Source organism: Pezoporus flaviventris, unplaced genomic scaffold (genome assembly GCF_033815535.1).
Source record: "Pezoporus flaviventris isolate CSIRO_AGI_PZ_B2104156 unplaced genomic scaffold, CSIRO_AGI_Pfla_v1 ptg000031l, whole genome shotgun sequence".
NCBI classification, from domain to species: Eukaryota; Metazoa; Chordata; class Aves; order Psittaciformes; family Psittacidae; genus Pezoporus; species Pezoporus flaviventris.
This window is the reverse complement of record NW_026892579.1, coordinates 31409084-31430383: the sequence shown is the minus strand read 5'-3', so window position 1 is coordinate 31430383 and position 21300 is coordinate 31409084. Positions and strand designations below refer to the sequence as shown.

General features: G+C 37.7%; 1 protein-coding gene across 3 annotated transcripts in view; it reads left to right on the top strand.

The window, feature by feature from the left end:
• AGPAT5 (1-acylglycerol-3-phosphate O-acyltransferase 5) overlaps nt 1–20671 on the top strand; it is a 57531-nt gene extending 36860 nt beyond the window's left edge. For 2 of the 3 annotated variants that reach the window (XM_061460656.1, XM_061460658.1), the window contains exons 6-8: nt 2164–2325; nt 16202–16325; nt 18102–20671. In XM_061460656.1, coding sequence (XP_061316640.1) covers nt 2164–2325; nt 16202–16325; nt 18102–18327 — 512 coding nt within the window. In that variant the 3' untranslated portion in view covers nt 18328–20671. The remainder of the gene's footprint in view (nt 1–2163; nt 2326–16201; nt 16326–18101) is intronic. The other variant, XM_061460657.1, reaches the window with a different exon arrangement.
• The last annotated feature ends 629 nt before the right edge of the window (nt 20672–21300 follow it).

The window sequence follows — 21300 nt, the reverse complement described above, 5'->3', positions numbered from 1 at the left end:
ACTGACCATCTGAATCACCAAAATTGCCCGTGGATTCAAAAAACTCAAGACAGAATAGTCTTAAATACCTAAATGAATTAATCTAGAGGATTCAGTTTTCACTGAAGCCTGTTTTTCCTTTTTCTTCCCCACAACAACAGTTTGGTTAAGGTGAAAATGAGTTGGGCAGGAAAGGAATGACACTGTTTTTAGAATGTCTGGGAATTTGGCTCAACAAGAGTTGTGTTGAGTGTAATGTCCACACTAACATCATCATTGACACCACACTAGAATATTCAGTGCTTCATTTACAGAGTAAACATTCAGAAACATAACATAATTAGTTGTTTGATGTAGCAGTTCACAAGCTAAGAAAACACTCCCACCATGTTATGCTTCAAAATATTTATATAATCCATATAACATTTTACATAGACAGTTATCACTGTTGCTGGTAAAGCTTAGAACAATGACTTCAGAAGGAGTGCTAGTAAATAACTTTTTATCTCTGTGTTCAAACAAAGTGCTTAGCACTTGTTAGGATAATCATTTATATTGAAATTTTCAGCTCTAAAAATGTTAGAGCCGTTTAGAGGCTAGCGTTATCTTACAGTGTTCAGTAGACATTTTCATAACTTTAGATCAAAGTATGTTTTGCTCAACAAGGGAGGGATATTCAGTAAAAATCAGGACATAATATCTTTTGAATGGATTTTGCAGGCAGAGAGGTATCAAAAGCAATACCATAGCACTTTGGTTTGGAAAATTTCAGTTTCATTTAACAGGAATCAGTAGCACCAATGGATGGCTCTTTAAAAATGAGCTGAAGAGTAAGGCAATGAAAAATAAGGCTAGAAAGGAGTAATTGGCCTTTTATTCTGATACTTCTCTTTGAGAAAGTTTCTCATCTTATGCAAAATAGTGAAAATTTTTGCATAATATGCTTTTATTTCCTAGAAGCACTTTCAAGAAAGAGCTTGGAAGAGCTGTGTTCAGATCATGAAAAGTTTGGGGGGTTTTTGTTTGTTTTCATTTTGAAAATCATTATATATTAAAATTCTGGAAATAGAATGAAGTTTGTACTTTTGAGCCCAGTGTATTTGAATGTTTTTAAGTATGCTCTAAGTGGAAGTGGTCAGCTGAAGCAAACATGGGTATGAAATACTGTTGTTAAGACTTGCAGAGTGCTGTTAGACCTAACATTCTTGTGTCCTTGATGTACCAGTCTCTGTGTCTTGGCCTGGATGGTTAAAGACAACAGCTGATTTCTGTGACTATGGATTTGTTAGTAGCCAAGTCAATTGTCAAAGGCTGTTCACAGAGAAACGGAGGATTTCTTCCTTGCTCTTTGTTCTTAGTGCTGTATTTTCCCCTCCCTCCTTAGTTTTCCACTGGGATGGTGAGTTCAATCAGCTGGTGGGAGGGAGGTGCCAGAGCAATACAAGGTCAGCAGCAGAAACAAGTAGGACAGAAAAGGAAAGCAACTGACAGGATAAAATGGAATGTCCGGTTTTCTGTAGCAACATGCCATTGAAAGCTAGAATCTATAGTAGAAAATAACAAAACACATTGAAATTTCTGATAGCATGGTAGCTTTGGAGAAATGTAGCGTCCTGTTTAAGCACATGTAGTTAAGACAACTGCTTCTTTGTTAACTTAGAGCAGTATTAGGATTCAGTATGTTGACAAAATTGGTTTGTGCTTTGCAAGTAAATGCTGGATGGGCATTAGGTGTTCTTAAAATTATCTGTGCTTACCAAATCTGTTTCTGATAGAGAATTTCAGGAGGTGATGTCCTGTGCATTTAGTATTTCTGGGTTAATTTTCTCTTTTATCTCAGATGAACAAACAGGAAAGAGAAGTGCTCTCATGAGCGCTTACGCTTATGAGTCACATTAAAACCATCACTGCTTCTAGAGCAGGAGCTGTAAAAAGGACTTCTCTGTTGAGCAGCCTTTTTGTCATTAATATCCGTTAGGATTTCTGTTTCATCTTGTACGTGTGCTCAGTAGAGCATGTGCAGTGTCCACACATGCACACTCTTTCTCTTAACTGAGAATTGAGATTAAAAATAAACCCCCTGTGATTCTGAGTTGGGTGCTGAAGTTCCTTCTTATGATGTTCCTTTTGTGAATGTAGTCCAATTTACTTTCAGTATAATTGATTTTTTTTCCTCCCCTCTAGGACTTGCTATACTAAAGCATGTGCTAACACCACGTGTGAAAGCAACGCATGTAGCTATTGACACGATGAAAGACTATCTGGATGCAGTGTATGATGTGACTGTAGCTTATGAAGGTACTGTGGACCACAAAGGGCAAAGAAAACTGGCACCATCTATGACAGGTGAGTGCTGCAGCCATATGTTTGTTAATACACAGAACCAACTTCAGGTACTTTATAATGCTGTGAAGATAATCTCCACAGTGCTTCAGCCATCTTACCATACCTTGGTAGGACAGTGTTCATTAGTGACTAAGCTTTACAGTAGTTACCTGTGACATTCCTGCCCTCTCCTTCCCTTACCTTCCCTTCCCTCTTCCATGCAGAGAATATTTCCATAGTTAAATTATGCATGCAAGTGCTCTTTGGTGTTAAAATGAACTTGGGACCATAGGCAGTAGGTGCCATTTACCTTCTTATTTCCTGTAGCACTAGGATTTGTCATCATCATAAATTCTTTCTCTTTGCCTCTGCTGTGCTACATATGTATACATGTGATCCAATTGCTGAAATACATGTATTTTAAAGGGAAAATGTGTAGTAACAATACACCTACCTAGTAATATTACACATACCTACTAACTTCACAAACACCTGACAGCATTTTGTGCACATTAGCTTCACTTCATTTTAAACCGCATAAAACCCCTTAAGAGAACAAGGGAAATTAGTATATGTTTCTTGAGTAATTGAGTAACCAGAAAATAAGTTCTGGGGTTTCTGTTGTGGGGAACTCTAGGGCAGAGAGCTTCAAGGTTTGCTGGTTTTTAATTATGCTTGGTGGTGGATTGATTTTTGTTCTTTTCTGTTCTTATTCTTTTAAATAATTAATTTACCTGCACTACACTGAAGGGCTAGATATTGTCTTTCTTTCCATTTGTCGTTGATGTGTTATTCAGCCATGACTGTTACTTGTTATCTCAAATTGGTACTTCTGAGTCTCTTGCATTACTGATAGCAAGTAGGGGAAAAAAGCCACAGTAGTTCCACAGAGCTGTTCAGGTACTTTGGGGCAAGGGATCGGTGTTGGCTGAGGGACCTGCAGAGAACTTCTTAACTAACCTCCCCACTCCTTGGCTGGCCCGGTATCCTGGGACTTGTTCCTACTGCTGCTAAGAATAGCTCACAGTGCAGCTGTTTCAATGTCACTTCATTAGCACATGTAACTCCTTCAGGTGGTGTAGGGTCCACACGAACTCTTTCAGGTCCTAGTTGCTTAGAAGTTCTGTAATCGTGTATTTTTACATTTTCACCTTATTTAAAATTCTTCTGCATACGTGAGCAACAAAACTGTTAAAACTCACCACTTGTGTTGTACTGTAAGGTCTTAGGATGGTTTTATTTTAAATCCCTTTTGTTCCCAATAGGAATTTTTTATTGTTAAATATCACAAGTGCCTTTTATGCTTTCACATTTTTTATTTATAATTTTCTGTTGAGCTTGATTTTGCAGATTTTATTAAATAATGTTAGGGGGTTTTAAATACCTTATGACCTTCTTAAAGACTCCTTTGAAGACTAGGCAACCTCCCTCTTGTCCTGTCACCCAACCCTTTTCAAGACCCCCATCAAAACAAATAGGATTGTTTCTCCTTCCCTGCAGCATATCTTGTTTCATGACTTAATTATTAGGCAGTTTCAGCCACTCTCATGCTGGATTTCTCACTCCTGATGGTTAATTAAACCATTAAAATGTCATTAACTAATGCTAAGATGGCAAATGTTCAAATTCCTGGTAAGACCTTTTCACCTATTGAACCCTCCAGTTTGCATGAAGCATGATATAATTATGGAAAGGGAACCAACAAACTGAATTTCCCTGTTGGCTGTTTCTTGTTTCTGGTGTCAAGTGGTAATCAGTTTGGGATGGCTACTGGACAGCCAGCCTTTTGGAGACTCCACAGCAGGCAGGCCAGGCATCTCTTTCAGACACCCTTATTGTTAGGGCTGGGATAATTACTATCTCAACCTGGGGTAAAAATAAAGGCAGTAACACAGAATGAAGTGTAGCCAACCAGTTGTTACCCATTACCAAGTAGATAAATGAAATATCCATCCAGCGCATTCCATGCTATTGTGGCAGTCACATGTATTCCTTATGATATAAATTATATAGATGAGGGACCCTTTAAAAATTACAATGTGGGACATAATTGTCATTCTTTTAGGCCCTCGACACAAAGTGGAAGAAAAACAATTTCCATTCTAAGAGGTGAAGATCATTTCACCATTTGTTATGCAGAAATCCAACAATTGGTCTGTTTGGGAATATAATACAACAAGAATTAAATTGCACATTGTTATGCATTTGACATTTTTTAGCATTATTGTTCTTTTATGGTACTAAAATGAGTTATAAAATGTCATTTTCATGTGTGCATTTCATATGAATATTTTATATTCGTGTCTGTGCTGAATGAGAATTTTGTTTTTCATTCTCATAGGAATAAAATGGCAATACAATCCTGGTAATTTTTAAAAGATAAGGTTGACATGTCTTTTTCAATCTTGCAACTGTGATTGAAATTTATTGCATGGAAAACAAACTTGTGATAAACACAACTAACTTTACTTGAGGACTGTATTTCCCATAGTATGACATTTCCCATGTGAATGAAATCTGAATTCCACACAGATATAATGTGTTTCTTGAAATGCATTTTACTTCAGTTCCATAAATCTCAATTCCTCAGAAGAGTCTGTGCCACTTCTGGAGAAACCCATACTTAACCAAGGATATGGTTAGTTCTTGGCTGCTGTCTCCAGTAGTAAACAGAGCAGGTTAAGAGGAACATTTTAGTGACTGTGAGTAGTACTGCCATGCTTTATCTGAGAAATTGTCTCAGTAAACTGTAAACGGGAGAAATCTTGACGAAAAAATTGATTACGTTTTAAATTTAGTTTTATGGAACTCCTAGTGTAAATAGCTTTTCTTAGCAAAATTGGATTTCATTTTTTTTCAGTCCCGTGAGCTTAAATTTCATAATGTTGACATGCTCAACAAGATTAAATCAAAACATAGTATACTGGTAGCTGGAATATAGACATTCACATCCTTTCTGCATCAGTGCTTTGCAAGGAATGCCAGGCACATTTGATAATGGGGTACCTTTTTAGAACAGGCAAATTATTATAGTATATCCTTTCAAATGTGTTGAAGTTTTTGTCACTATTAATGCATTTTAATGTTTCCGTGGCACTTTCCAGCTCCAAGTTGTTTGTTTTAGAAGAAATCAGATTTGATTAGTCTTAAAACAGGGACTAAGATTAGATTAGCTTTAGACAGGGATGCTGCTTTCTGCTATTGCTTCACATCCAGTTGTGACCCATGGATGCAGTCTTTTTCCTACCATTTATTCATTATTCATTCCTTTTCATTCCAACAAGTTTGGATCTTGGTATTTTTCCAGTGGAAGCTTGACCTGCACATGACAGCCTTTCCAAAGAATAGCAATTTCCCACAGATTTCTCCCCCATGACTACTGAAAGTGGTTTGTCCAGACCATTGATGACAGAACATGATGGTCCTGCTTAGGGAAGACGATGCTGCTAGTCAGTATTTATTTGTGGCCATTAGAATAAAATGAAAATCATATGGGTGCTGTGGGGTACAGCTGAAGTGCCTCTCAGGTACTGAATTCTGTAAGAACTACTTAGAAGGGAAAAGGAGGGGGAGAAACTTGTGCTGGATTTGTTGATACTGTTTTACTATGTTGTCATTAAGTAAAAAGTAGAAATAAGCTTGGGAACAAAGAAGGAGAACCTAGTTTTCTCCCTTCTGAGTGAATGTCCTAACCATTCCCATCCAGCCTTGCCTGATGTTAAGGAGCAGGTCTTGTGGGACATGGGAACTGTTGTCATTCTTGCACCTGAAAGAGCATTATGTACACATCTACATCTTTATTATTCTGCCTGAAGGCTTTAGCATAACCAGATGTTATTTATCTGGCCATTGTAGATGAAAGAGTGTGTGAAATAGCAGCATGTGACAATGATAAACACTGAATAAAAATAGCAAGTACATGTAGACTCTGTCTTAAAGAACTCAGAGGAATTCCTGAGAATTATTGACTCTGCTGTATATCAATTCCAGAACAAACACTTTGAAAGCATGTGCATGTGTGCATTTACGAAAATCTGTACATCACTTTGGTCAGTACAATTTGAGGAGGTCAGACTGGCCTAACTTCCCTAGGGGAAATTACACTTTTCCAAAAGCTTGCACTTTTGTTGGGGCCCAGTTAGACAGGGAACTATAGGACAATAGAAAAGAAACTAGAGGAACAGAGACCAGACTTTGCCTGGACTGTGGCCTAAATTTGATCACATCCATTGTCTTTCAAGGTCCAAAGCATAACAAGCTCATAGCTATAGATATGTTGAAAGAATTAAAGAACTAAATTAATAAACTGTTAGTAACAGGAACATAAAACATTCCAAAGTAAGATGTATGGTGATGAAATGACTAATAGACTGTTCAGTTCTGTCATGTTCTTATTTTATGAAAGAATATTGAAAATTAAATGGCAGTTACTTTAGAGCAAACAAAGGGTGTAGACTAGAGCTGAGCTGGACATCATCATTGGTGATATTTGCATCAAGTGTGGGATGGCTTTTTAATATGTATAGTAAATTCTGCATCAAGAGCTTGTCATTCTGTATTTGTTCAAGCAAAATTTAAGTAACTGCCTTTCATATTTCAAAATGTAAATTTTCCACTGAACTATTTGGAGGAATTTTGATAACACTAGTTGGCTATACAATTCTGTGGTATTCTCTCACACATTCTACCTTTAAAGGAAAACCCTGGTTTTATTTTTTTTTAAATATTAAAATACAACTTTTTAAATAACATGATTTCATCAGGTACCACAGAGTGATGACAGGAAACTGGCATTACATTTTAAACTGAACGCATTTTCACCTGTCTTCCGTAGGACTAGATCTGTCATTTTAGAACCCCTGTAATTTCCTATTGAAATCAGTTCAAATAACATGAAAGCCTATCTGTTAATTTGTGTATGGCTTATTTGAAATGGCACTTTGAACACAGATGTGGACATATGCATCGATATTCTGCAGATAAGGATGGCCAGGGTAAAAGCAAAATATTTTAATACCGTAACAATTAAACGTTGTATTTCTGCTTGAAAATGACGTTTCACTGATGAATAGCATCAGTTTATGGGAATGTATGCAGGCCTTGCTGTAGTTTCTCATAGGATTCCAAAAAAATCAGATAAAATGAAGGTCAGGCTGAGCATGGGCAGCACCTGTTTCTTTGCTTCTCTCAAAACAAAGACGTAGAGACGACTATATGTGGAGTTTCTGCAGCACAGTTTCTTGTCTCTACCAATGACCAAATTTGGATGTCTAAGGAGGAATGTAAAAATAAGGCAAGTATAAATAATTCTCCCTTTTCCCAAGTTACTGACACACATAGAATCATAGAATAGTTATGGTTTGAAAGGACCTTAAGATCATCAAGTTCCAACACCTCTGCCATGGGCAGGGACACCTCCCATTAAACTGTGTCACCCAAGGCTCTGCCCAGCCTGGACTTGAACACCTGCATCTGTGTGTTTGTAACATCCCTCAATGGAGATAAAAGACTTCAGCATCCCTTCAAGCCCAGAATGTTTGTTCCTCTGATTATAAACTAGGACCTTTTGTGTCTCAGTTACTCTCGAGTAGCTCTTACTGAACTTAGGTATCCTAGCTTCCCTTTGGGAATTTGTGATCAGAATATACACGGTCATCAGAAAGCCTCTGCTACACAAAGAGCCTTTTGAAAGTATTTACACTGGAGATTTATAAAATTACCCTGCACGCGTGAGAGTAAGCATTCCACTTGCCAGGCAGCATTTATGTGCAACAGCCTGGGGAGCTCCTGATCTTTATGCAAAAGTGTATCTAGACCCTGAGGATAACAAAAACAACATTAGTTTCTTCATGCTGTCAGATTTGGCTACAAATATGTTGCTGCTTTGAGAGCCTGTGTTTATTTTTGCTTTTTTTGTGCATCATAGTCCTTTTACTCTGTTTGTGGTAGTGTTCTGTTTGTCAAAACACACCGGCTGAAGAAACGGCAAAAGCATCAGTACTAGCAGTACTGGCATAGTTCCTAACAGATCCTGTTTATTTGCTAGAGCGTTGTTTTGAACTGGTCCAATCCTTGTATCTTCTTTTGCCTTTTTATTAATTGCATATTTCAACTTTTTTTTTTTTGAATTCTGAAACTAAAAAAGGTTCAAGGAAGGCACAGATATCTCCTAAATTTAATCCTTTTCAGTTACCAGTGTGGGGATGCCTTTTAGACGCAATCCACAGACCTAACATTATCCAAGTTCTGTTGCTGGCAGTCTGTTGAACAAAATTGTTATGCTTTTGCAGGAAACCTCCTGCTAACTTGGCCAACATACAATATTCACAGACTGTTACAGAGCAGTACAAAGGCCAGAATGCATCTGTTAGAATAACAAATTAAAGCCACTTGAAGGATGTTTCAGTGAACTATAATGTGCAACTACTATGGGTCTTCATCAGATACCATCTTGTTTCAGCAAGACAGCTCACAATGACACCCTGCTGCTCTCCAGTGCTAATACCAGTATAGAAAACCTCTGTGCCATTTTCTAATAATGATTTTTAAAGATTCTTACATCTGGGAATCTTCAAGAAGGTACAGAAATGTGATTATTTACCCTTGAATTTGCAGGATTTGTTGAGCTGTAGTTCCTACCCTGCTGTCTTCAGGATTTTTTTATTATATATATACTTTTTTTTAAGCTGTCATAGCCTTCCCTCTGTTTCCCTTCTCCAAACTGAAAATTCAGCCTTTTTAATTTCTCCTTCTTTGTAATGCAGGTGCTTTTTCTCCTTAAATGTTTTAGTTGGCTTTCTCTGTGACCTTCTCTGAGCCTACTACATCCTCCTTCAGATACAGAGACCAGAACTGCACACAATATTTAAAATACGGATTCACAGTCTTTTTATGTATCTGCAGAATGACTCACTTTGCCCTGTTCTCAGTGTCCTTCCTGGTGCTTCCTGATGCTGATTTGTGGGGGTCTGCACAATTGAGAAGATGGTTTCAAAGAAGAGTCAGCAACTCCCAAATTGTAACCACCAACTGCAAGTTGAGCATCATGTAATCAGGGTTTCAGGGTTTTTTTCTCCATGTTTGTTTATGCTGAAGCTCAGCTGCCACCTTTTCACCCTGTTTGCTCAGCTTTGAGGTCCTTTTGGAGTTTAGCCAGCATTTGACTACCAAAAAAACCTTAGGATCTTCTGAAAAAGATGTGAAAAACTGGCAGATTCAGTGTTTGCTCCTTTCTTCAGCTCATCAGTCATGACACAGAGTAAAACCTAGCATCGATCTCTGGAGGACCCCAGTTCCTGGGTCTGTTTCAATCCTGAAAAGCAACCATTAAGTCCTTCTGTTTGCTGCTTCTCCTTTAAGCAGCTTTCGGTCTATAAAACATTTCCTCTAATCCCATGGCAGCTTAGTTTCTTTAATGGCCTTCAGTGTGGAACCCTGTCAGAGGCTTTATGAAAATTCAGATATATCATGTCCAGTGAATCCCCTTTATCTGCCTTGCATCTTGACACTGATGTAGAAATCCAGCAAATTGGTGAGACAGGATTTCCCTTTACAGAATCCATGCCAACTCTTTTCCAACAGACTGTGATTATCTCTGTGCTTAGCGATCTTATTATAAACCCTGCTATCTTACCCAGGGATGTAAGACTCTTTGGTTTGTATTTCCCAGCATCATCTCTAAAGCCCTTGTTTGTAGAAGGGAAACTCCCCATTTTCCTGGCACAATAGCTGTTTGTGATGATAGGTTATACATCTTTGTTTTTAAATTCCACATTTGAGAGCTTTTGGGTGAATGCTCTCTGGTCTTGGTAACTTCCTGACATCCAACTTGTTTATTTAGTCTAATACTTTCTGTCTGTTTACTTATTGATCTAGTTCCGTTAAGCGATCTGGTACAAAGAATGCAGTGGGTGTAGGAATCAGACATTTTCAGCAGGAAAGAATAATGTAAACAAATATTTGAGCTTCTTTTGCATGGAAGTGCTGCTCTTCACACCTTTGTCATCCAGCAGTCCCACCAGTGCCTTAGCTGCTTTAGTGCTTTTAGTATATTGAAGAAAAGGTAAAGTTGTTAAAATCATGCTTTCCATTTTTCAAGCTCCCTTTTATTCTTCTTAATTTTATGTTTATATTTGGTATGTGTAGTTTTCTGGGTTTTCCTTATTTGCGCAAGCTTGGCATTCCTCAGAGTAGACAAGGTAGGACCATAATAATGGTAGCCTCCTGAATTTTCCCATTAAGCCATACGGGTGGATTTCAGACTCACTCAGACAACTTCTTTTGTAGTGTTATACATCTTTTACATGGGTTTCTAACAGAAGCTTTTCTGGGGTTTGGTATTTAGGGATTTTTTTTTAACAGCCTGCAGGCTGCTTCCTTTTGGGCTGTTTCTTTTAGGGTGTTTGGACACTGCCTCCCTCACTGCCCCCATTACATAGTTTCTTTAACTCTGCATTTGTGTGCTGAATTCAGTAAGACCCTTTCCCTACAATGTTGAAAATAAATTGCATTGTGATTTCAGAACACTTCTCACTAACACGGTGCACCACTCAAGACCACATCAGAATGGCATACTTTCTTGAGGGTTTTGCTAACAGTTGTTCCAGGAAGCAACTTTTTATCTTCAGTGTTTTTGGTTGACTGGCTTGGGTTAGTTTTGGGTTTTTTTTCCTCCCCTCTACACCTCATCCTGATAAAGCATCGATGCAGTTTGATAGCAGAAATATGAAATTCCAGCTACCTTTATCAGTCCTGAACTTGCAGCTTTCAGTCTGCCTTCACAGTTTCTGGCCACTATTACCATACTTATCAGTGAGTCATTTAATATCTCTTTATCTAATATATATTTTATTAGTCTGGATTTTCCACCCACAGTGATTTCCTTGTGGTTCTCTATCCTTATTATATAAAGCTATTTATTATTTAAAGTTTCTTGCACACTACCATTCCCTCACCTGTAGATCCTATTCTGTCATTCCTGTAAGTCTGGTAACCTGGTAGCATTGCATGCTCCTTCGAGGCCACTGAGATACCTGCCTTACAGGGGTAATCTCTTGGTGCCAATAATTCTTGTTCTCCTGTCTTCACATTTAGTGTTCTCACATTGGTACAGATGCACTTCTGAGTTTTGCCCTCACACTGAATTTTAGCCACATCCACCTCATATATTACCTCCATCTGACCTTCAGCTTTCCCCACCTGTGAGTTGAAATGCTCTCTTTTTCAGTTTCCATTGCGAGCACTCTGGCTTAATGATTCAGGTGCATCCCATTTCTCATCTCAAAACATCCCCCAGCTTCTAAGGCACTTACTCCCTGTGCTGTACCCCTCATGCATTCATGAAGTCTCTGACCTATGTGCGCATCTCAGGCCTTGCACAGGGGATTGGCAGTATTTTTGTGATTGCAATTCCTCTTCTGGCTTGTCTCCTGGCTGCAAGTTTCAATCTTGGCCGAACAATATCCCCTCCATGCTTCCCTACCAGCAGTACCAGCTGCTTGCTTTTCCACTGCTCCTCAGGTTAACCCATCTAAACAACCTTTGCTGTACCCTGGATGTTTGCTTTTCATCTAGTGCTGTTTTGCTGTACCACTGCTTTATTTTGTTAGAGCAAACCGTGAAATAGTTCCCTGTCAGTTCAACTTGAAGTAATGGAAAGCGTGAAGCTAAGAAGCAACTCGGCACTTGAATTTATGTTTGTTTTGCCTATTGATTGTTAATTTGCTGTAAGGAAGGGGTAAAGGGAAGTTGAGAGATGGGATTTCTTTCTTTAAGAAGGAGATGGTTTACAAATTGCTTTGGTAGCTGAACACTTAAGTCCAGACTAATGAAAATTTAATTTTTCTGTTAGTGCAGAAAGCATCTACAATGCAGAGAGGAATGTCTTTGCTATCATGGTTTTGTCTGTGCACAGCACAACGAGCAATTGTTCTGTTACTGAAGAGATATTCTTGCACATTTGAAATACTCATTATTTAGAATAAATATACATTATTCAGATCTCAGTTTCTTGTGATATTGCTTTCAATTTATCAGAAACATTACTGAAATCTGTTAAACCAGGAGAAAACAGGGGGGCTCTTTAAATGGACATCACTATGTCAGGCTTCAGTTTGTCCTTTCTTAATTTTGAAGGACTTTGGCAATAATTACATTGCAGTAAAAGAGCAGATGTAGGAGGTTGAAATCTGAGCTACTTTAATGCTGTCGTGTTTAAAGTGCATATAAAAATAGCCTTCATTAGTAATTGAAAACTGGAATGTCTGCTGAAGTGTAATGCCCCTCTCACAACTTTCTTAAGGGGCAAGGCAGATAATTTGGAATGAACTTCTGCGGTAGCATTAAGGGGTAAGATTGCCTGAGGCCATTTGTGTGTCCCTTCTCAGTTATAGGTATGTCTATGCTTGGAGTGTCTCCCTTTCCCTTACTTTCCCTGGTAATGCTGATAATTTAAAAGAGAATTAGTCAGCTTTTGAAGTGGAGAAGTTGAAAACTGGTAGAATTTTGTGGAAACCCCAGCAAGCAGAACACCCTCCCAGATATTAATTTGCAATTAAAAGCTCTGTGGATCCCATTCCTTTCTTGGAGGCTGTTCTTTAATCCTAATTCCACACCGACTCCTTCAGTCCTGTGTCAGTGTGAATCACTAGAAGCATTATACATATTCTATACTTGTAGCTGATATTTAGGCAGATAGAAAGCTTTATTAGGAAATTATCTCCCACACAAAAGTCAGTCCACTTGGCTCCCACACAAGTTTTTAGTGTTCATTTAACCCAAATCATACTCGGTTCTTGATAGACTAATATAATATTTGATTATAATGTATGATCCTGACTTGTGTTTGGTCTTTTGAAGGGAAGTTCAGGCCTGCTTGTTCCTGCTGTTAATTATAACAAATTCTGGCAAGTTTAGGGATCTGAAAAGCCTGTCAGATGCTTGCCTTGAGGCCTGAGGTTGGGTGTAATTTGCACATAATAAATTGCTTCAATAAGATTTTGTTTCTTAGCTTAATTACATAAGTCTTTTGGGAGTTAAGCTAATGTGAAGTTAAGGGTCACGGGACCACCACAAACCTTTAGAGGTTGTGGTGATAAAATCCAGCTGTTTCTTCTCAAAAACCTCTCAATGTATTGTTCTTACCCACTGGTGTTCTTAACGTAATTGCAGTAACATTATGCATCTAAAACAAGAAAATAAATTTGATTAGTTACATTAAACTCTGACATCAACTGGGTAATTAAAGACAAGTCAGATTCCCTGACTAGCTTGAGTGCATGCGTTACAGTATCATCTGCAGTTGTCCTGGATGCCCAGGCTTTGAAATGGCCTTGACTTAATGGGTGGGAATCCTTATCCTCTTTAGAGGAGCACCTGCAGTTGCAAATCACGCAGCCTATGAGGAGGCTGTACTAAGTCTTAAACTGCAACGGAGAGTAAAGCTGTAGAGAAGAGCACTGGGATTTACAAAGGTAGGAAATTAAGGCAAAGTTTCAGGATCTTCACATATGGGGAACTTGATTTAGACGGGTCAAAGATGACCAGTGCAGGAAGTAGTAAGAATCAATATACACTGGGACTTGGGCATAAGTTAGAAGGCCAGCAGCAGTGCTTGGCTGTTTGTTCAGTTTTTTTCTTTCATAAGCAGATTTGTAAAGTTGCTACATTTCAGCTTTGCTGGGGAAAGGTGTTTCTTTTGAAATACTTACGTCTTATTCCTGTTGTGTTAACTAGAGTTGATTATTGATACAACATTGATGTAGTGGTTGCCATCTTTAAATGACTAAATATCAGCATTTTTTTAAGCAGCATAACATTAGTTTTAAAAATACCATATGGCTATTAATGCTGTCTCATCTAACTTAGAATTTGGCTTTGTTTATAATTTTCCTTAATCAGTTACAACTGAGATGATGAATAATGTCAGGAAAGAGTTGTTTGTTCCTATACAGAACAACCTATGCCCTCTGAAGCAAAAGAAGCATTCATTGTACATTGCGCAGAATGTTGCAAATATTTTTTTTAAAGCTAGATCTTCAGCTCTAGCTGAATATGCATAGCATAGATGGTTTTTATAGAAGACTAGTGGAAAAAAGACTTATCATACGGTTTCTGGGGTTTTGTTTTTTAGATACAGTTTTGCATATTTTTAGAATGTTCCACTTAATAGATAATGCCACTCAAAAAGAGGATTTGTACATCAGTGAACATTATAAGCATTTAAGACATGGATAATACAGCTGTCATTTTAAAATATTAAAAGTATGCTTTTAGGTGCTCATACAGTGAATGACCTGCATATAGCGGCCTGGATGGTATCTTAGGAGAAGCAGACCTGGAAAATCCTTTCTTCCCATTAAAAGCAAGAGGAAAAACCTGCTTTCAGATGCATGAATGCTGATTTCTTTGTAGTTAGTTAAAGCATTGCACATAAACTAGTACTTGGAGTGCCTGCCATTTAATAGCTGTAGCTAGGAGACTGTTTAACCAGAAGCTTTTTAGCAACAGTTGTGTTTGGTATTCTGTGGCAAAGAGGTGAACTTGTTCCTGGTTAGAGCCCTCAGCCATTTCTTCATTTGGTGCCTGGGCCATGTTGCTCCCATCAACACTGTGGTGTGGTTCAGTAAAGGACTCTTTTCCTGAAGACTAGACAAAATGCACACAGCACCTTACAGATTTCAGCATCAAAATGCTTTAAGACTTTACTTGTTTCTTTTTCTCTTTTCCTTCCCTGCCCCTCTACAACACACAAATATATTTTCATGCTTTTAAAATTCTTTTAAGACATTTTCTAGTATATGATAAGTATTGCTTTTTTAGCAAAGTCCATAAAAATCAAACTCCTCTAAAGAAGAAAAACAAATGGGGGAATATCTGCTTTGATAGACAATAATAAAGATGTACATGCAGTAACAGTTGTTTTGCATGGTCATTCTTCAAGTTACCTATAACAGTTGTAGGCCTGTACATTTGTACAAAGCTGTATGTCTGCACTGCTGTCCAAAAAATGTCAACAATCTAAAGGGGCCACCCAATCTGTGTAACATTTGTTGCCTGTCTGTATTGTAGGAAGGCAATTCTGGTCCCTTTTCAAAATATGAAGATTATAAAAATTTCAAATGCCTCCGTGCTCACATCATACATCTCTTTGTACAGGGATGCTATGGATACTGCAACAAATGCAAATGATTACAAATACCCAAATCACTGGTAGGTTTTTCATCCCACATGCCGTATTTTTACCACTTGTTAGTTGTAAGAAATCCCACAAGGCTATTTGATTAATGGAGTTTTGTTTGTAATTAACACTTGCTAAATTTTTGGAGACAAATTGAGGAAATTTGTGCAGAAGGGGTGCAAAATGGAAAGTAGAATTTTCTGAGTCCTTTGCCCTATTGTACTTTTTAATTAGAGGTTATTACTTAAACTGAAGCCCACTTCCTCCTGGCAGTACTTTGGGAACTCACTCTAATTCCAATTTTGTCACCTAGGAGCAAGCAAAATTTAGACTTCAAAAAGGACAAGCAAAGAGGATTACTAACTTTAATAAAAATGGGAGGCTGGATAACTTTACAACATCAAAGTTATTGCATCCCACATTACAGAATGAGTAAATGGCTGCTGAGGTAGAAGTGCAGCATTTCCAAATACAGGATTTTAGGACAATTTTTCCATGCTGCACATGATAATGTGGCACCATTTCAAAAGTGTGTAGGCCAGACGGCTCCTGAGTTCAGTGATGTTCTCAAGATCCACACCTAAAGAGGAGAGGCTTTTGAGAGCTGAAGTGATGCTTCCAAGGGACTTGCAGCTACTATGTCAGATATTCGATGTATTTTGGACAAATAAATGGCATACAGTGATTTTGTAACTTATTCCTGGTTTGCTCTCTTTTTAGAGTTTCTTTGCAAGGAGTGCCCAAGAGTTCATATTTTCATTGATCGAATTGAACTGAAGGACATTCCAGAAGAGCAGATGTATATGAGAAGGTGGCTTCATGAACGTTTTGAAATAAAGGATAAGTGAGTAGCAATACACAGAATTTTCAAGAAGCTGTCTTATTTCTTTTATATTAACAATTATACCCATGATTTCTGTGTTACCAGCAGTGCAAGCTTTAGGGCTCTCTGAAGAGGGGTGCTGTTGCTATTCCTGTGCATATTTTGTATAACAACCTTGTGGTTAAATCTTTTGGTCAGGAGATGGGGATCCCTGGGTTTTAGACCTTCCTTAGACTGAAGAGGTATGAGTCCGTGTTCCAGGTGCAACTCATTCCTCTGAATACTCTTTATTTATTTTCTTGTAGCTGAGTCATGTGCAGCCAGGAATGTAAGATGCCTGCAGTAAGCAAGCAAGAAAAAAACAGTTTGGTTCTAACCTCACAGTCAGTGTCAGATTAGAGAGGGGAAAGTTTTGATCTAATCTCTTCTGACAGAATTGTTTATGCATATTCCATCGGACAGCGACTGGATAAAACCACAGGTAATGCTGAGCTCCCTGCCTTCACTGGGGAAATTAGGTGAAGTAGAAATTTTATCTGTCCATCTTTGAATCGTGGCAGACATAAAGTACCTGGATCCCTCTAGCATCCCCAGATAAGTCACTGGTGAGCATATGCAAAGGATCCTGGGGGACCTTGTGCTCCAGGAGGACTTTGTGCCTAAATGTGGGATTTCAAGTACTGTTTGAGAGACAGTGGTTTAATTTGCCGTGTCTGAAGTCCAGCCTAAGGGAGCTGAATCTAAATCCTTAAATACCTTGTGTAAGCCAGAAATTTCCCTGGTTCTTCAGGTACTTTCTGCTTTAAAATTGTTCTGCCTATCTCAAACTTCATGGAAGTAAAACTGATCAATTTTTCCTGTGATTTTTGTATCCGTGTAAAACTTAACATTCTCATGTTAACATGTCTCATTCTGTAGACGTGACACTAAGTGTCTAAGTAATTTAAGATCACTAAGCAATTTTTCTGTTCTTCACTTTTGAGAGGAAGAAACTCTGAACTTCATTTTATAATCTGATACAGAAAGTACATACAGGAATAAATAAATACTAAATAAAGGAAATGATATATAAAATAAAAGTCTGTCCAATATTCCTTTAGTAGTCTTCTGATGAAGACAGCAAAACTGAACTCTGGTCATCTATGTCTCATTTGTAGACTCCTGTTGACTGTAACATCTTTTCTGGGACCAAAGTAGTCTGTCAGGTGAAATTAGAGATACTCAAAACAAAACCACAGGATTTTCAAATCTATATATTACTGGTTTTCAAAAATAGCAGAAAAAAAGTTTACTATTAAACTAGTGGTCGCATTTTACTTTTGCACTTTTTGTTTCCAAAATATTTAGTGTCTTTGAACCCTTGTTATTTATTAGTTTAGTTTATAAAGATACTTTTTCCCCCTCCTTTGGTGTTCAATGGTTAAGTGTGTGCTGTTTTGTCCTATGATATCGCCCAATACTCTGGGCTTATCTGCTGAATGTTTAATGAAGAGGATTCTTTTCAACTTTTATATTCAGGGTTTAAAATTAGTTCCCAAATCTGCTTTTATTGCTTACAAGGGTTCAGGTTGGGTACTCTGATAAGCAACATTACTTTGAATGCATCATATTCTTATATATATAAGTATATATATATATATACTGATTGCTTAAAGTTGTTCCAGATGAGCTGCTGCTTATTGTGAAATCATTCATTACATAATGTGTGCTTAGAAGAAGTTACTGCATGAAAATAAGTTATTTAAAACTTCTTACACTAATGTTTAACTTTGACCATCTCCTTTTGTCTGCTTGTAGGTTACTAATAGAGTTTTATGATGCAAAGGATTCTAAAAGAAGAAATAAATTCCCTGGGAAAAGCGTTCATTCCAAACTAAGCCTCAAGAAAACTTTGCCATCTTTGCTGTTCTTAGGTGGCCTGACTGCTAGTATGCTTCTGACAGAATCTGGAAGGAAACTTTATGTAAAAACATGGATATATGGGACTTTAATTGGCTGCCTGTGGGTTAGCATTAAACCATAAGCAGATGTTAGTCACCAGTGAAATGTGCAGTCTTTTCTTGCACATTGCACCAAACCTTTTCCTGACTTTATAGTAAAAAAGTGTAAATAAAGCCTTATTGACCGAACATTGGAGATAATAGAATTTGTGACTTAAGGCTCTGTGTGGTTGGTCTGGGGAAAATAAATGTAGATTTTCAAATTTGCTACTGATTTTTGCTGGAATAATGACAGATAAACCAAGTCGTGATAAATTGCTTTCCCCATGAACTAACATCCATCTCTATCTGCAGATTCGATGAAGTATGGGTGATGCATAAGGGTGTCTTAAGTGGACCTATGAATGTATTTACAGAGATTAATTTAGGGTATATATTTATTCTTCTGATATTCATGTTGAATTTTCGTTACTCTTTGGTGCATTGCAGCAGCTCAGCTACATCTGTCCCACCTGTATCGCAACTAAAATAAACTTCTTTTGTTTCTTTTTTAAGTTTGCCTTTCAGTTTTAGCTAAATACTGTGTTCTTTAAAAGGGTCTATGTAAGCTGGCAAATCATGAGATGTTGTTACCTGAAGCAGAATAAAATGTTCCTGAGAACTACTGTTCATGGGGAAGAAGCTCTGTTTATCTAGTGCATGACTTTTGATTATATGGCAGTATTAGCTGGTATTTTACATAGGCAAAACATTAAATTTTACTGAGCAAACAGCTTATTTTGCAATACACTGTATTTGTGTGTAAAAGGAATGTATGCAGTATAATGAAATGTTAAGTTTTTGTTTCTGGCCTAACCAGACTGTATAGCCTACCTTGTGTCTGCGTTACCCCTAGCACCTCGAGAGTTTCAGCTCAGCTCACAGATCTTTCATGTGTACGTGCCACAAGCAGAAGTTTCCTGTTGCCTCACAGTTTTCTGTAAGCAAACTCTGTCGTTTTGGGTAATGCACAGAATTACTGTAACTTCAGGAGTGTAAGGGTATGGTAACGAGGAACCTTCAGGTATTCCTGCTAAATCCGAAGCATGTGCCTTCTACTAATCTGATTTAGCCTGATGTTTCATAATCTGGCAGTCATCTCTATGCTGTAATATCAAACAAAATTCTCAAACCATTCTAGGCAGTGCGGACTGCAGTCGGATTGAAGTTACAGGGTTGATGTATATGATTTGCACAGTAGACTAAACCACAATGTAGTGAAAGAAATTCATACCCAATCAGTGTTTCACCTGCTTGAAAATATACTTGAAAGAGCAAAATCAACAAACTCTTAACTGCTAGAAAGTCTGCAATCCCCATGGCTGGTATTTTTGTTGGGGAAATGCCATTTCCTGATAATCGAGGGAATAATTTATACATACAGCGATGAGGTAGGAAAGAGGATGTATTTTATCTTCTTCTATTAGGGCAGTGGTCTCCCTGTATCAAAATTAAAAAACTAGAGAATATTTTTATATCACACTTGCAAGCTTTAAATGTGCATCTCTCTCTAGCTTCGGTACTATTTGTCTTGCATTAGAGTCCTTTGTGAGTTAATGTCTCTTAAAATTATAACTCAGTTTTTCAGGTTCCACCATTACCAGTTAATCAAAGATACTGCTTTTACTGTGTGGTGGTTTTTTTACAGAATTTTATAGAGTAATTACAGGTCCACCTTAAAATCTTTTGGTACAGCTTTCTGTTTGCAGTTCTGCAGTTCTGCGTCCTTCCATAATGGATTTTGTCACTGGAGTTATTTATATCAGTGATTGATTCAGGATATGTTGATGAACCGTTTTAAAAACAATGACTGGGAACAATGTTGAAAAACAGTATTGTTATGAGGCTGTGAAACCAGGAAAAAAAAAGCCATTTTATGTAACAGCCAGATAGGCTCACATGTAGTTCTTCCTATTCTCAGCTGGCTGTTTCCAGTGGGTATAACCAGAAGACAGTGTTCCTCTGTTAGTGTGATTTTTCAATCATGGAATGAAATTTTACTCTGACAAGACTAAATTTCTTTGTAACGGCCAAGAATAACATTTAATTATACATCAAAAATAAATGGAAAACGCTTAATTCATTTGTAGAAAAATAACTGCTATTTTGGAGAGCCTAATTACCGCAAAATACTGGATCTTTCTTGCTGTTTAAGTACCAGGGATATCATCGATGCAGTGCAACAGACAAATGGGATGTTTATTTTGAACCTTATTCTCTCTGTTAATCTTAATTATTTTTTCTTGCCATTAATTTATAAGTTTCTGGAACTGTAATTTGCTGATGTATTTGGCATTGGGAGTATCACATGCTATTTCTAAATTGCACTGATATTAACTTGAAATATTTCTTCATTAAAATAAGAAGAGCCAATGCTCATTCAACTTTTCTGTCCTGTCTACTTGTTCAGTACTTTTCTGTACTTCTATCTTTGTAATCTGATTAACAGGAACTGCCTACAAAAGGCTTCAAGTGCAGTTTGAGTCCTTGGCAGAAGGATTTGTGTGAGAAGCAGTCAATGAGAAAAAAACAATTTTGCCGTCTTTTCCCGTGCAGCTAAAAAATGCGTTAGAATTGATTTGTGCTTGTGCCAATGCAACGCATGGTCAGGTCGGTTGGATTGCAATAGCTTTTCACCCATGAACACCTGCACCACATGTTGCTTGTTAATAATGTTTATTCATATGCAGTAGCAGAGTCCTGGCCAGGAATGGGGTACTGTAGCCTTGCACAGACGGTGAGTTTGGACACAACCAGGGAGTGAGAAGAGGGACTGCAAACAAATACACAAAGCATTTCTCCACAGAAAATGCCACCTAAGTTTTAGTGATGTGTTGAATCCGAGAGGTACCTCTATGTTCAAAAACTTGTTTCTCCAGCTGCATAAGTGCATCTGATCATAGCAATTTCACTCTATGCAAGTACTACTCTGTTCATATGCAAATGAACCCTATGTGTAAAACCGTTATGTGCAAGTTCCACAATGGTTTTGTGTTTACTTTTGTGGAAGGAACTGG